Below are 16,618 nucleotides of genomic sequence, written 5' to 3'. Positions count from 1 at the left end.
CCGGTATATGTGGAGGATACAAATAGGCCGAAGTGGACCAGTGCAATCAAATTCACCCAAGCCCAGGCAGGTAAACTTGATCGGTTGGTTAGCTCGATAACGGCCAGTTGCACCGATTTCTCCACCATGAGCCTGAACCCTGAACGAGTTAACGTCAATTCACCGGGAGATTTCGTTACATATGGTTGTCTCAGTGGGGCGATAACTAGATAGTGTTTTGTGAAACGGATACCTGTGTGGATGACGACAGAGTACCGGGCACTGTTTGGTCAGCCTACAGATGCCTGCAGCACACGATTCTGAAGAACGTCAGAATAATTTTGGCTAAGTTTCATGAGTTCCAAGAGGCCTTACATTTAGATGGTCGACAACTCTTGGGATATTGACATACGTGCATACGTGATGAAGAATGGGCGCCAAGAACATAGATGATATACGTAGAGGGGCTCTTCTCTGGTGGTCTGTGTTTACTTTTTGCGAAGACCCCTTGCAGTTTTGGCTAGCAGTAACCCTCGGCGAAATGTTGTGAGAGCTATTGATAGAGCACCACGCCAATGGTTTGTCAGTTATTCATATCAGGTCTTTGGCCAAATAATACTTGATCTCACTACAGAAACGTGATAAATCCCTCGAGTATATGTCGCCTTGGACGCATAGTCGCGTTATTATGACCTCACCCGTGTTGGCATGCCACGAAAGCTTTGACGAAATAGTTTATACAATTTGTAATGTTATGGAGCAGTATCACTCTGACTATCCAAAAACTTAAACGGTCATTTTATGCTATATGCCTGTTGTTTTTAGTGGACTGTTTAGAAAAGGTCGTTTCACGTTAAAACGTCGCAGCTGGATTTTATCAGTTTGCGGTAATACGCCGCTACCTCCCGACGAATACATACAGAAACATATAAAGCTTCCCCAGGCAATTCTTCAAGATGTTTTGCTGGTCTATTCCATCCGGAAAAGTCTTTAAGTTACGTCGATGTGTATCCGTTTTCTTACCACCTTTGCGCACGCATTTTTGCAGACACCACCATGTCCTGGATACAGTGCTTATCTTGAAGGTCGCCAGAAATGACGAAAAAAGAAGTTGCCTCTGCCTTCTTGACTAAGCAGTGCATATTGATAGAAAAGATTTGAAGCTTTTCGTAGCATGCAGATGCCAGTCCTTGCATATTTACGCATCTATTTAGGCCTGGAAATGTAAACATGTTCTGTTAAAAACATCAAGTAAGCTCCAACATATTCACGAAAGACCGACCTACAGAAAACTCGAGTGCGTAAATAAGGCTTGTTCTATTACAAAGGATTCGCTACTTTTTTGGCAGTTCAAAGGCCATAAAAATATCGGAAAGAAGACAAAGCACCGAAATGTACTATTTTTAAATCCCAGGTCTTGTCACAGAATTGGAGAGCAGAAAAGGAAATAAACATCAACATTAGATGTAATCGATACTCAGATAATTCCAATATGTCTAGTTTATTGAGTTTGAACAGAGAAAAAAGCCAGCTATTCGATGCAGTTTAATTCCAATTTAGCAGTCAATAAAAAAACGCAGTCACCTATCAAGGAGAATACATCAATGAATGGGAGGTGATTCTAGAATGGTAGCCCTAAAATTGCTTGATGGGCTACACCATTTCTAAGAGCACACGGGTCTCCGCTGCTTATCCAACTGGGTATCTTCCAAACGCACACTCTCCCATCATTGTTGCCTTAGTGGAACGACGGGAAGCACTGTTAATGGATACCAAAGAGGGTAGCAAAATCTGACTGCGTTCTGAATTTTGAAAATCTATCTTATCGAAGTTTAACCTCCAAATTTTGGTTAAGGAACGCTGCTGATAATGTCGGGCACAGAATTATCTGGGTTTTTGATACCTGGAATGCAGGAACTCATTCACAAACATCCCTTCATCACACAGTCCGTATGATGAATTCGGCTACCTTAGGTAACAATGCCTATAGCCTCTCTGACTTACATTTGGGAGAACTTGTTTCTTATACCGGATTTGACGAGATCAGTGACTGCTGTCCCGTATCCCAACAAGGTGTGCACTTGATGTTTCAGAAGCAGTGATGTAGAAATGAGAAATGTATGTAGTAAGACCCTGAAAACTCTAACTACAAAATATTTTGTCTCCATTCTGACTCACCAGAAGGACATCGAGGGATTTGTCTAACACTAAAACGTTGAATGACTGTATGGGGCAGTAAGTACGGGCTGCGTCAACTGACTCACAACGGTTTCAAAGGATGTTTCTCGATGCAGGTTTGCTTGCTTACCGTAATCAAATATGTTTTACCTTCCTACACGGATCACCCCGTTGATCAGTAAGAACCAGCTGTAAAGTTAGTGAAATACACTCGTTTCCTTACCAAATCTGTTTTGATGGAAGACTTACCTACAAACCAGATGGATCTCTCGTTTATTATGTTTTTATGTATTTGAGCAACTGAGCGTGCGGCTCACTTCTTAGTTGGTACGACATTCGATATATATATATATATATATACATATATATATATATATACTATGCGTAAGGTTACTGAAAACACTTATACAGCCCACGATCGGTTTCATCCCTTCTTGGATTCATCAGGTAGGCGCAGTTTTCAAGTTTCCGTTAACCCTGTGTTCTACTTGGACCAAAATTGGAAGAAATTAGCTAAATACACTCATCTGCTTACCGAACTGGTTCTGACGGAAGACTAAGCTGGAACCCAGTCGCATCTCTCCTTTAATATGGGCCGCAAGAAGGGCAAAACCGACTGTGGGCTGTTCAAGAGTCATCAGCAATCTTATGATTGGTGTCTCTAGCTGAAAATGAATTCATTTTCAGATAACGTTAGTGGAGTTGACAACACAAAGTTCAGGTTGTATGCACCTGTTCATTCTGAAGGAAAGCTTGATTCTATTCAAGCAATTCAGCAACGTCACTTAGTATGTTATACGGCATTTTATTTGATCCCCATTTTTCCTTGTTGTATCCGACATCACATAGTAGCATATGTCTTATTTTTGTTGCTGACTTTCCACCCCGATGAAATTCGAAGAACCCTTTCAACTGTCTTTGGTTTGATAGAAGTTTGTACATTCTCTCCGCAGAGTTTTTTTGGAAAAAGCCTAATAAACGGAAAACTAACGAGGTGATTCATGTTCATGGCGTATATGAAGTGCCCATTCGTAGCATGCATCGTAAGATCCCGCTTCGTCACCGAGATTTTGAAAGTTTCAATAATGTTTTAGAGATCCTAAGGGCTTCTTCAGCTGACTTTTTTACTGAAAAGTCTCACCACTTTAAACCTGAGAAAGTTACGATAACGCCTATCGAATTGTCAGTTTCTTGTTCATCTAGACACACCTTGTGCTAGCTACTTGAGGATCATGTATATCTGTGCCACTCTACATATGCCCCAAGAGGGTTTCACTGAACAGCAGCTGGTGCTGTTTCAATAATTGTTTTATTGAACTTGTTCTAGGGACTATGTTTCAGGAAAATCTCAGTTGTGAGGAACTTTGCTGCTGCTCATGATTGGGCCGCATGTGCTACTTGAAGCTTAGACTTTGGGCACTTCTGTTCAAACGCTTAGCGGGCAACTGGATGTGGAGACTGTGTCCGTTGCAAAGGCTTTTTAATCAACATGAGTTTGACAGATGACCAGCTTTTTGGCTGATTTACGGCCATACCGTCCGAGAAGAGGCCTTTTAAGTTCTATGAATCCTCAGCACAAATCACTCAGTGTGATCACTGAATCCGCTTACATTTGTCAACTGGTGTTCTCAAGATTATTTTGGATAACTGAGCCGCTTGGTTTTGAGCCAAGTAGCCAAGACTGCTGCAGCCGAACCTGAGGATTCAAAAAAAGACACAAATCTAAAGGTCGTATCGTCGGAATTTGAACCGAGAGCTGATTCGAGATGCAAAGCCTAAAAATATCGCATACGTTAGACTTGCACAAGTGAGTGCTTGTGGTTGCATCGTCTCAACAATCATTCCCTACCTAAACGCCTGTTAGAAAGTCGGCATGAAATTCTGGAGCTTTCCGCTCAATGCCCAATCTGAAATCTCTGCTGAAAGAAGGTCAACAAAGTACAGTACTCATGTGGTTTAGCACGAATGTAATTTGAGTCCAGCTCTTTCTTTCCTTGGTTTGGCACAATCAGAAGGGCGCCAGTACTCTTAAAACGAGAACGATGAGATCAGTAAATCTTCTAGTGATTTATCTCTTAAGAGAGTTCACATCGCAAGCAGGGCTAGTAAACCAGTCCTACACATTGATGAACTCTTTTCGACTGAAATAGACCTGAATTAGCCCACATTTAACACAATGTATAGAAAGGTTCCATCGCCGAAATACCGAGTGAAGTTAATATTTCTGGCTGAGTGTAGGGGGAACTTGTGGTTATTACTATAATATTAGACTATATCTTCGTGATAATTCACTGGTGCTGGTGATTCATACTCCAGTTTAGTTGGACAAAAAGTCAATAGATATGCCATGAGAAACGGCGTCTGTTGCACATCAGGAGTGCGTGTTGCGTACCAAATAATGAATTTCACCCCACACTCATGGAAGCTGTTGAAAACCACCTAGATACGAACAGAATTCCATTCCATCCGAGGTAGGTAGGATATCTTCAGTGCTGCTGTCGATGGTCACCCTACTACGAGGAAACAACCGTATCGAAAAGGTCTCCGTGGAATAGGACCACTTATTCATTATCCTAACGCCGTTTATCAAGATTGCGCGTAATGTATTGGCCGTGAACTTCGATGGCTTGCTCAAACTACTCACAGTATGTTTCCACTCCTTGTCACAGGGCCTGCTCATGACGTTTGTACATCTATCGCGTGTAGCAAACCTTTGGACTGGAGTGCTTCCGATGTTGGGCAAGTTTGCGAATGGAGACGGGAAACGTAAACACATGTAAGTCCTGGCGGATAGATGTCTCAGACCTGAAACAGGCCTGCTATAAGTTTCGCTTTTTACTCTGTAGGAGGCGTAGCTAGTCTACCGGAGCCCTCCATTGAATTCCATAGGCAAAGTTTTACACTAGACCAAGAACTGCCAATCATGAGGTTCTCAAATGAAGAGCTCCGCTTGAATGTGCAAGGTTAACAAATGGCAGAGGGTAGTGTGCGACAGCTAGATGAACGCCAGAATGGTTCGTATTAATTTCCCTGAGACGCTATTATAACGAATAAATCCTGGGCTTTTAAATCCAGGTAGGTATATGGTGTCGTTATTTAACCTACAGTTATTTTCTAACCCCATCTTCACGTTATAATCAAACCGACATGCGAACCGGAAAGCGATATCCATAATAATGGCGAATAACCACCAAAAACATAGTATGAGCTCAAAGAATGATGAATAAAATCGCTAAAAATAAGGTACATTATTGACAGAGTAATCAACAAGTGAAAAGGTAGTCTACTTATCTATTCGAATTGTGCGGCACATGGTACTTCCCGGTGGCCCAGGCCGAGGAAGGGGGTTTGGTTGAGGTACGGCACTTTGAGCCTTTGACTCAAAAGTCTGACCCACAAGGCAGCGGGGACCCTGCCCCTAGCCTCTGACTCAAAAGTCTGATCCATGAGTCAGCGGACGCTGGGTTTTCTTCAGGGACCCTTCCCGGAGCCGATTACTCAAAAGTATGACCTGCTCGGCTGCAGGGGATTGGCCTAACCCGAGGGCGCAGGGAATAAGGCATTACTGTCTCATTTCTGATGCGGCTGCGCACAGCAGGTGCCTTCTGAGCAGCACCGGGCTCTTCGGTATTTACTCTCTAATTTATCAGCTCCAGCCTCCAATGCGCAGCTACCTACACCACCTCCCCGAATCATCGGTGAAGGAAACTGTGGCAGCTACAACCATTGTTCGACAAGTACGTACGCATTGTAGCTGACAATGATGATGATGATGACTTATCCATCCGCCTACCTATTCGGTAATTAATTAATTTATTTATCCATTCACCCGCTGATGAATTCATTCATTCGCTCGCTACTTAATTATCTAGTTAATTGTCTCATTAATTCGTTCGTCCACACATTAATCTACGGATCCATCTGTTTGTTTATTCATTCCGCCGACCGCGGACGCGTTTAACTACTAATTAACTGATTAAGTGATTGTTTGCCTAACTAGTTGGTTGAATATTTCATTAACCCACTCATTTATTAGCCTATTTTACCCGAATTCAGACCCCATTTGTCCCCGTAGAGGTTTTTTTTAAGTTTCTGAGGCATGGACCACCGAACAGATACTGATTTTAATTGGTATTGGTAACGGCAATGGTAATTTCGTGTCAAAAACGACCTGATTGGTCCAAGTAACTTTTAAATTTGCCGAAATTTAACCAAGAGCTCACCTAGTCTTTCTGTATCGAAGATGAGCTCATGTTCCAGGCCGATGTAGACATTGCTTACTTTACCATTCCCGTCGAGAAACCCTTCAAGCAGCGTTTATTTATTCAGACACACTGCTAATATTCCTATGATTTCCATGAAAATCATATTGGTGTTTTTCTCTGTGTATCAATTCGTTTTTCTTTTTCAGAAGCTGGATACCTGTCTTTTTGGGCTTCGTACTACTTGCCCCACTGCCTGCATTACTTGTAGTTTTTGCCACAGCCTCCTCATACGACCCAGAGTACCTCCGTTGTCACCTTGGAACAGACTGGATGGCCCCTTTCGTGATCGTGCCTCACATACTTTCAAAGTTCTCTAGTCATCGGACTCTTGCAGTGTCATATTTTTGCCTCCTTCTACTTTGTATCCTCCTGTCCACGGTAAGTGAGTGGAGAATCAACAGTGGTAAGAGAGCTGGGCCGGCGATGGTTTTTGGTCTTGAGTTTGATTACCTAAGGAGCACACTTCGCATGGTCACTTTCGCTGACAGCTGGAGTTTAGGCGAAGTTTTCTGAGACGCGCAAAAATATCTTGAAGACCTTAACTGAGGGCCACCTCAGTAAAAGTCAAATGCACTGTCCAGAGAGACCGTGCTGAAAACATACCACCCGTTGGAAGATGGCACTTATAACTGGTCTCTCTAAATCGTTTTTATCGGTTATTCCAGTCGCAGAGGTTGGCACTCTAGAGAAGATTTTTCGGATGGTCTTCCTAGATGTGAACAACTGGATCAGTCTTTTGTTTCGACAAAAAAATCCTCCTCTCGTTCTAACCGGTTTTTGGTCTGACAGATGCCAAAATTTTTTTCACTGACTTCTATCTCGCCTGAAATTTCTTCAATGCTCTCTCTCTCCCAGTCCCTTCGCCTGCTGGCCACTATTGACAATATTTTGGACATGTTTATGGCAGCCGACAGTTTGAGAAGACAGAGACGGAAGGTACACTGCACGACCGTCCTTATAGTCGTACTATTTCTCAGTGTTCTGGGAATTCCGATGATTTGCCGCGTAAGTGGCTTTTTGGTGTTTATACTTTGTGTCGGCAGAGAGATTACTGAACGCTCGACATCCGTTTTCGTAAACTTTGTGTTTACTGTTTTTCTGGGTGTCTACCAATAATCACCCTTTTTGCAAGGAAGTATTGTGCTCGTTTAGGTATAATTATAGGACAAGGCTGACTTCACTAGGTAGAAAGAAGCGCCTTTATTCATTAAAATTTACTCTGATCCGTTTTAAAGGAAAATAAGGTTAGATGTCTAGGCATCTGCATAGAATGTCCCATCGTGCAGCTCCCATAGTTGTTTGTTCCAGACATTTCCGTGCAAAGCGTCCCTTATTGGATTTGCTATCCTATGCTCAGGAAGGCAAACCCACCTGCTTCGAGTAAGATTTTCAAAGCGCAATGACAGCAAATCCACAGACAACAGTCTACTTGGTGGAGGACAGTTGATGCCGCTTTCGGAACGGTGATTTGCAATACTTGTCGTTTCTATTACTCGGGCCGTTGTGTCGCAGGACACTCCTGGAACAAACATGCTTAACTGGTCCAAACCGCATGAAGCTACGAAGTGCTTCAGTTACCTGAGGGAGACTTAGTCATACACTGAAGAAGCCTTCATGTTCAGATTGAACCATACCGTATTACGTTTGCGATAGTCTGATGGATTGCTGCTTCAGGAACAGAATCGCCCACATAACTACGCCCACTCAACGTCTGAACGTGCGCAACCGATTACACATTTCAATACACGTCTGTTTTACGTTGCTCCCAACTGGAGGAGTTAGGACTAGCAAGCCGTAGCGGCAACATCTCCACAATCTATGTAAGCGCGTAGATATCCCGCACCGTCAACAAAATAAACTCGTGCCGTTTACAGTCGGGGCACTTTGGACATAATAATTTTGTTTGATAAACTTTTCTCCAATTCTCTAATTACTCTACAAAATAAAGTAGCCTATGAAGATTCAGTGTGCCGGTTGAGCAAACTACGTTAGAATATGGATTGGCTGTCAACAAGCTGATCAGAAATAAATTGCACGAATGCGCTGTGTCCGTCAATAGGTTTTTGTTCCACTCCTCCAGGCCATCGCCGGAATTCCAGGTAATCCTTGTGGTTGTTCTAACGCACAATGTTTCACAATCCTTCATCTGATATTTTCGAATACGATTGATTTTGATGTAAGGTCTTGGCTTCGTGTTTTGACTGCCAAGACTGAATACATGTATTGACTGCAAATGCTTCGATAGCCTACTCAAAGCTACTTCTGGTAAGGACGGAACTTTGAAGTCAGCCGGCTCACCAACTATTCAGTTAGCTAACTTATAGAAGCGCTTAAACTACATGAGATGCAGGTGAGCTAATGACCAATGAATACCCAGAGGGTAATCAAAGGCACTCGAGTTCTCCTTCTTTTGATACGGCAAGTTTCCTTCTTCCAAAATCTGAAAAGGTTTTCAATATCTTGGAATTTCGCATCACTCGTGAGTAATAAGCTAGGATTTACATGTTTCCGCACACCATGTTGTTTTGAGGAAACAACAAATGTTACGGTTGGCGGGTAGCGAATTAGGTGGTGGGAATAATCGCACAAGTTTATAAAATAGCAAATCGTCAATACGTTGCTTAATGATTTCTGCCAATGGGATTTCTAAACACAATTTACTCTGAGTTGGGCGAGTATTTCGATAACGCCTTCCTATTTGAGTAGTCTTCAGTGGATATAAACAGACGTAAAAAATTTCTGTTCGTTTCGAGGAAGGTTGTATACCATTCAACTACGGGAACCAATTTTGTGTCATCTAACAATTTACATGAGAGTACTGACCATTCGTCGCCCGACCAATCAGTTCTATTGGTAATCTTTCGTTGGATGTTCTTCATACGGCGTTTCCAACATAACCAACTAATCCACTTTTATGCAACCGTTACAGGTGTGTAATCACATCTGCCAGCTGAGACATTATCACAGACAAGTGCACATCATACAAGATGTGGTAGAATAATCCCACACCACCATGATTACATCCCTAACTAAAACATAAAAGTACTTTTGTTCGACTAATATGGTTGGAGTACATTGCAACTAGATGCGTGAATCGAGTCTGATTTGCTTCCCATGTTCACATAACTTTTATTGGGAAATGAGCGTTTACTTCCGAATAACAGACCTTCAGCCCACTTTAAGTGATCAGTCGACTGGCTTTTAGCGGGAACATTTTTCAAAGTGAATTGAAACTGATTATAAGCGATCTACACAAAATGTCAAAAGGGTCATTAGCATATTCGCTTTTATCATCACTGTCATCGTCAACATCACCATTATCGTCGTTACCATCAATAACGGTAACACTGGCTTCGAAAGGTAGAAAACACTAGTGTATTCTGTATTCCTGATTGTGTTACTTAGTTCCACTCTGTCGATTAATTTAGCCAAACTAAATAGCAGCTGTAAAATACCCGATGGTGAACAGAAAAAATCAATTTGTAAACGTCACAAACGACTTGGCTGATAACTGTTGGTTTGAGTCAAAAACAGTTTAATCCCCTCTGGTTTCAGTCTGGATTCTTCTGGATGCGACTGGTCGAAGCCTATGCGGAGCGATTAATAGTGGTACTTGCAACCATACAAGGTGTTGGTTTTCTCGTGGTTTACGGTGAGTGTACAGCTGGGTAATGTATGCCAATTGGTGAATTTCGTATGTAATCCTTAGGCAACGCTGTTCTATTAGCGGGAGATTATTAACCCTCGTTTGTTTTTTCGTGGGGCAAAGTCTGACAGACTCAAGGAGCTACACTTTGCAACTCGCGTGAGCTACTAGTTGGTGTCCATCGCTTACCTGAGATAACAATTCCTTGTGTTTGCTACCAGAAAGGCCAGTATGCAGGCGCACTTCCAGGATTCAAATCACCAGTTGGATGCAAAGTTACTTACCTTCTGAAGTATGGCTTCCATTGAATTAAGCTTCAATGGAGTGTCAACACTTGATCATGTAATGTGACTAGTGTATTTGAATGATGAGCAGCATTATATCTTTTCCAAGTGCAAGTTAATCAGTCGTTTGTGGTCGGAAGTGTTGACTTTTAACAGCTAACCTGGAGATCACAGGTTCAAATCCCCTTGAATTATCATGACGTCTGCACTGCTGACGATCCCAATTAGAATGAAGCAGATATATAGACGCTCGTCGGATTTTCCTGCATAGATTGACTTCCTCATAGGGCAAAAATTCAGCTAAAAATTTAGCGAACCCCAAACCATCAACAGATTGTGAATTGTTAAGCAGGTAAATCGGGGAGGATGCTGCTTAATGTAATTATTCGATTTGTAGAAGGTCAAAATTTTGTACTCATTCGGTCAAGTTTTTTCCAAATATTTTACGATTTCGACAGAAAGCTTAGGTGACGTTATCTTCTGTTATCGAGTTCTGACATATATGACCAGAGCAACAGAATTTTTCGGGAGATTTTCTCCACTTTTGGTATCTAGACCAGGGAAAGCAAAGTAAATCCTGATTCCTGTTGAAACATATCATCACAACTCAGCCAGGTCATTGCAAAAAAAATCCTTTTGGGATCAGGTAGAGGAACTTCAGAATCACACTGAATGCTGAAATTATCATGCAGACAAGGCATGATTTCAAAATAAAAGCCAGACATTTCTCGAGTATACCAGATGAAGTGATCCTAACATTGAACGTGACCACGTGAATGTGTATTTATAAATCTGTTTTCCCACTGCGGTGCTATTTTCAAAATGACCATAAGTATTGATTATATTGTGCACGGAGTTTATTAATGAACCAATGATACTTGTCTTGCTTCAGCATGAACACAGGGTTATTACTAGGTTCTTCGTATGGGTTGGGAACCATGATCTCAAAACACATCCACGTTTGCTTGACTTCGTCAGGTTGGAACGCATCACTTTCGTTAGGAGCTGACTACAAGTTGAGTGTTTAGAGCAATCAACATCATTGTCGATCAAGGACGTTTCGCCGCAATGTACGTGTGATACGAAATCATCGAATCGGAAATAAACATGGGGAACAACATCCGGTGTTGGACAAAAATGGTCAGCATACTCTTTTATAAACCACAGTAGGTCCTGAGGGACACTGTTTGCAGAGGTTGTGGTGGTTGTACGTATCAAGCAGTTACGAGAAACCAAATATCCACACCAGATTCTGATGGGTATAGTTTGTAACCGTGGATATATTCTGATTTCAGTATTAATAATTAATTCAATCGTGTATGTTCTATAAATTTCAAAGGAATTGGAAGGTATCCGGATATTTGAGCAAAAGGTGAACCAATATCGATATGTAGAAAGGTGGAGTTATCGATCAACCGAGAGTTCCTTCTTTGGCATCAACAGCATCAACCGCTGAGCCTTGAAACCTACGAAAATTGAGTTTAAAAACAAACCCTAACCAGGAATCACTGGCTTTCTGGGTGGAAGGGACCAGGGCTGCGTAGCGCTAGTAACCTAAGAAACTTACTCACTGCTACGCAGTAATTTGGGGCCATTATTGACATTTTCTATTCTGCTCATGATCACGCAGATAGTTCGATATTCCAGCCATTGTATGTCACCTAAAGGAATACCCACTGATCCAAAACTCAACACACCTGTTCAGCATATTTGCACCAGTGATTTCTTCACGACTGATGACGAAACATTGGTAACCAAATCATCAAGCTCGACAAAAAACCAAAAACAACATAAGCTGCAACGAATTAAAGCACCTGAGCCACCTGATCCACAACCAGTGTATTTGTTCAGCCGAACTTTTATCGATCGTCACTTGAACAAGCGATTTGGGAGTCGTTGTAAGTGGTTCAGGGCAAAAGGCAATGTCCAGGCGGGCATGCGAATATCACCAGATGGGCCTCGAGATGAGCGCAGATACGACAACATGGAAGGTTCACGTCTATCCTACTCGTGCGTCTCCATTGTCCTACAACTCATCCCCAAAGCTTACATCTCTAAATGAAGTCTCTATCTTCAAAGCACAGAACATGTCAGAACCCAGCAACTTTCCAAGCTTTTTGAAATACACACACATCAAGCTGTGTATAACCTATCATGCTTCCACAACTAACAAAGATCCACTGTTTTTGTTTTCGCTATTGAAGCTCGGACCGAAGCATCCGGATATGGACAAAAAGTGCGGTTGTTGATTGTAAACGTGGTTTACGGGCTCCTGTTCTCTCTTGCTGCGGTACGTTGAATAAGTCATTTTCTTCTTAATATGCTCAAACCCGTCTTTGGAAGCCCCCACGTGAACGTCCAAAAAGGGACTTAATCAGGGACAGACTATCAATGGTGGACTTGGTTTCCAGTAGTGTCTCCGGGGAGTCGTAAAACTGACATTACACCACTAATAGGTCAGCCCATGTTTTGACCACTGGAAGTATTCTTACACACTTTTTCTCACCTTTGCCCCGTGAACTCTATTTCTCTTTCTACATATAGTAATCGCCCCCCCCCCCCCCATCAAACCAGGTCTTCAATGAGGAGGGATTCTTTTAAGAGAATAACGATTCTGAGTGACAAATTCCTCGGTGTATTTCGATTTTCTGGATGGTAGAAAGCATTGATTGACCAAGGTTTTCACCCAGAACATGGTGAATGCGAAGAACACCAAAAAAATTGAATTTGTGGGACTGAAGTAAGAACTGTCATCGGATCGTGTCACCTAGGTCAAGAGAGTCATTTTGATATAAGAACCGAAAATGCAGATACATTCCAACTATCCACAAGGTTGCTGAAAACAACTGAGCAGAGAAGTTTCACTTATGAAAATATACTCCGGTTTTTCAAATATCGTACAAGTGGAACATGAGGCGGCCTTTGTGCAGTGCATTCGGTTGAAGAACATCAGAAACGCGGGATTCACTTGGGTCTCCTGTGAAAAGCAAATTAATTTGCAAAGGAGTGTATTTGTGGAAACGTATCGTTCAAGTTTCGGTGGAAAGAGTATAATGAATTCTGTTGTAAAACTCAAGTGATTTTGTGTGCTGGGTGCAACGGTTCTAAAGAGAAGTGTTTTATTCGGATGGTAGAAAGCCGAAAGTGCAAGATTTTAAAATGACGCTTGGCAATTACTCAGAAGCCTGCATGCATGTGGACTAAATTGTAAGTTGTATCCTTGGTGCCCGGCTGTAAGATTCTTCTACAGGAGTTTTATTAAACACAGTGAAATTATTTGACAATTTCCACAAGTAACGCGAAAGTCTTTCGCCGCGGAAGTGCGTATAAGTCTGACGGAGAAAAACAAATCAAAGTCCTCGACAAATAGTCTCAACTGCACACGAATTTAATTTTGAAGATGAATTCCACTGAATCCACCTAACTCACTGGTTTCATGAGGGTTACACTGTGAATTTGTCTGCCTCATGAGCTTCAAGAAATGTGAAACCGCTGATGGGCTGTCGTAGGGTTGTCAGCAACCTTATGACTAGTATATTACGTTTAAAAGACGAAGTGATGTTTCGTTGACAGGACACACAACTGAAAGGGTTGCTGAAAAATGCTTAACAGCTCTCGATTGGTTTTACCTTTCTTTGGACTAGACATTCAGGAGAGGTCCTCGAATTTCCTCAAATCTCACTTCCCATTTGAACATTAAAAGATCCTCAATTCGAAAAGAATATCATGAACAGGAAACCCTTCTCTGGTTATACTGAATCTCTCTTCAAAGCCAAATTGATTGGAAATTGAATGTAGTTTATGAAAGACAAGCCAGGTTGGCCTGAGGAATGCTTCACATCATTTCTGTGGGGATTTTCCGGCTATTTGAATGTCACAAGTCGTGGATACCTGAGCAAGATGATGCAAACATCGATTCGCCCTTGGTTCTTATGGTGTACACCGGAAATGTTCACTACGGTCTGATATCTTCTCGTTAAGGAACTTCCCCGATAAGCAGATACAACAGTAGGATTACACCTCAGCCTCATTGTTAACTCAGTAAATATATCTAAATCTTCAATTGTTGAAAACCACAATTTTTTCGAGTAATAAACTCATTTCAAATCAATTTGGTTTTCACGCGAGAATCAACTGGATTTCTCATTTATGACATTCTACAACTGAATGTGCTGCACACAGGCCGCCTCATGTTTCAGTTGGCACGATATTCGAGATATTGTAGTATATTTTCATAAGGGAAGCTACTCACAAGGCTGGTGAAAATTTTTCGACAGCCCACGACCGTTTCGCCCATCTTGGGGATCATCAGGTAGGCGCAGTCTCTGAGTTTCCTTCAGCCTTATGTTCTACTTGAATCCCTACTTGAACTCCTAATGACTGTCAGGAACTCTCCGCTGTTCAGTCAATTTTGTATTACAAATTTGTACGCCAGTCATTTCGTTTGTTTACCGGACAGATCGTCTATGCGTGGTATGCCGTAATCGCAACAAACACACCGACAGATTCACAGTGTCACACTTACAGTCAGGCGCCGAAAGACGATCCGCTAACGAACAATTTTCAATACCTCGGATGGTTGATTGCAGTTAGCCCGATAGCGCTGGGGCTGTTGTACACCATTGCGACGGTATTCAAAAGATCTCAGAAGGAAAATCGGAAAGTATGTCAAGTTTTATGCCTCGACAACCACCATTATTCCAATCAAATTGTGCTTGTATGTTTGATGTGAAATAATCGCGTTTGCACTTTGACTTCATAGGTAAACGCGGCATATTACACTCGTTTTTTGAATGTTATGAAACCCCACAGGCGGAGTGTAGGGCTGATAAACTCTTCCCATTCTACTCACAAGTTTCTCTTTCAGCGATACGTGATCCATATTCCAGATGGAAGATATAGTTTCGAGTGATACGGATGGTTTTGCAACTTGTTGGGTTCATCAAGTATTCCTATGCTCCGGGGCGACGAAGATGGCACTTCACTATTTAAACGGAAAAATTAATCAAGGTCTTGTTTCTCTGACGGTTTGCATTATACTCATGGGATTATCAGACTTCATTTTGAAAGAATCGAGTGATGCCTCACGGCCCAAAAGTTCAGTCGGTCACAGTGGACGTTGGCTGTCGTCACGTGTTACATCATGTGGCACTGTGTCTGGAGAAAAATGGAATCATACTCCTATACTGTCAACATGGGCAGCGCAGTCATTGCGTACGCCAACATTTCATTTCATCTTTTAGCACCCAATTGGTTCAAAACATTAGTGCTGCCTAAACTGTCTTGATTTTTCTTTTCGAAAACAGTGCTAGCTTGTTGTGGATTCAGGCCTCACAGCAACTAGAAGCAAAAGTATTTCGGTACATCACGAAGACTTACGAGGGCTTCCTTGCCTATTTCTCTTCGGCATGATTCACGCTATGAAATTTTCCGCAGTAATGTTCGTTTTTCCTTAAATATTCTCTACGCTTACAGGTCCACTACTGTGGACTGCGAATAATAAAGCATCAGCAGAGATGATAATCAAGAATGGTGACTGTTCAACTAGGGACATACACTGTAGGCAAGTTAGCTGGGATTTCGTCTAAATCGTAGCGAAAAGTTCACATGGCCGATGCCGTCCAGACCGACCATATGGTGCCGTACGAGGCTATTGAAACGGATATAAATAATCCCAACTTTTCAAAGTTATTTTATAGCTCTCCAAAACAAAACTAATGCACTGACTCATTTTCTGCCTCCTATTTCCCATAGTTTTGTGAAGTCATATGCAACGGTGATGCAAGAAGAAATGAACGGCGCTATGTGGAACGTCCGGCGTATTGTTCTGTTGCACAGGGCGATGGACTTCATGATGTAACTTACCAGTGGGGTGAATGATGTCTGGATTACACCGATATTGACTCCGTCCGTATGGTGTGCCAAAAAAAGAGAGACCCTGTTTACTAACTACGTATTTATTCAGTGAATTTTATCTGTTCTTAATAGTTGCATATGAATAATTTGGTACAAGAAAGCCTTCCCAGAAACTCCGTGTGATGGGCAAGGTTGGTTGGCACACAGCCGGCTGAAGTTCATATGGGAATCAATGCGCACAACTGAGAAAGGTCAAAGAACTACGTTACTAATCTCATTTCATACATATAGAATTCCATCTTTTGAATTTTCTCTTAAATGGCGAAAGTGATGTGAGGTAGAGCGCCCTACATTAGTCTGTGGGAACTTGGCCGAAATGACATTTCTGAATTCGTGGGATCGTCAAATGC

General features: G+C 42.0%; 1 protein-coding gene across 1 annotated transcript; it reads left to right on the top strand.

Annotated features, from left to right (window-relative positions):
- Nucleotides 1–4,824: 4,824 nt before the first annotated feature.
- Nucleotides 4,825–16,420, top strand: T265_14292 (hypothetical protein; the record flags this gene model as incomplete). The annotated part of the gene is made up of 7 exons (XM_009172969.1): nucleotides 4,825–4,933; nucleotides 6,569–6,800; nucleotides 7,278–7,427; nucleotides 9,978–10,074; nucleotides 12,557–12,642; nucleotides 14,812–15,015; nucleotides 16,107–16,420. 7 exons carry the CDS (start codon nucleotides 4,836–4,838, stop codon nucleotides 16,230–16,232), a joined length of 993 nt encoding a protein of 330 aa, XP_009171233.1.
- Nucleotides 16,421–16,618: the final 198 nt, after the last annotated feature.

The sequence above is a fragment of the Opisthorchis viverrini genome (assembly GCF_000715545.1).
Source record: "Opisthorchis viverrini unplaced genomic scaffold opera_v5_173, whole genome shotgun sequence".
NCBI lineage: Eukaryota > Metazoa > Platyhelminthes > Trematoda > Opisthorchiida > Opisthorchiidae > Opisthorchis > Opisthorchis viverrini.
The sequence above is the reverse complement of the archived record's forward strand: the minus strand, read 5'-3'. Positions and strand labels throughout refer to the sequence as shown.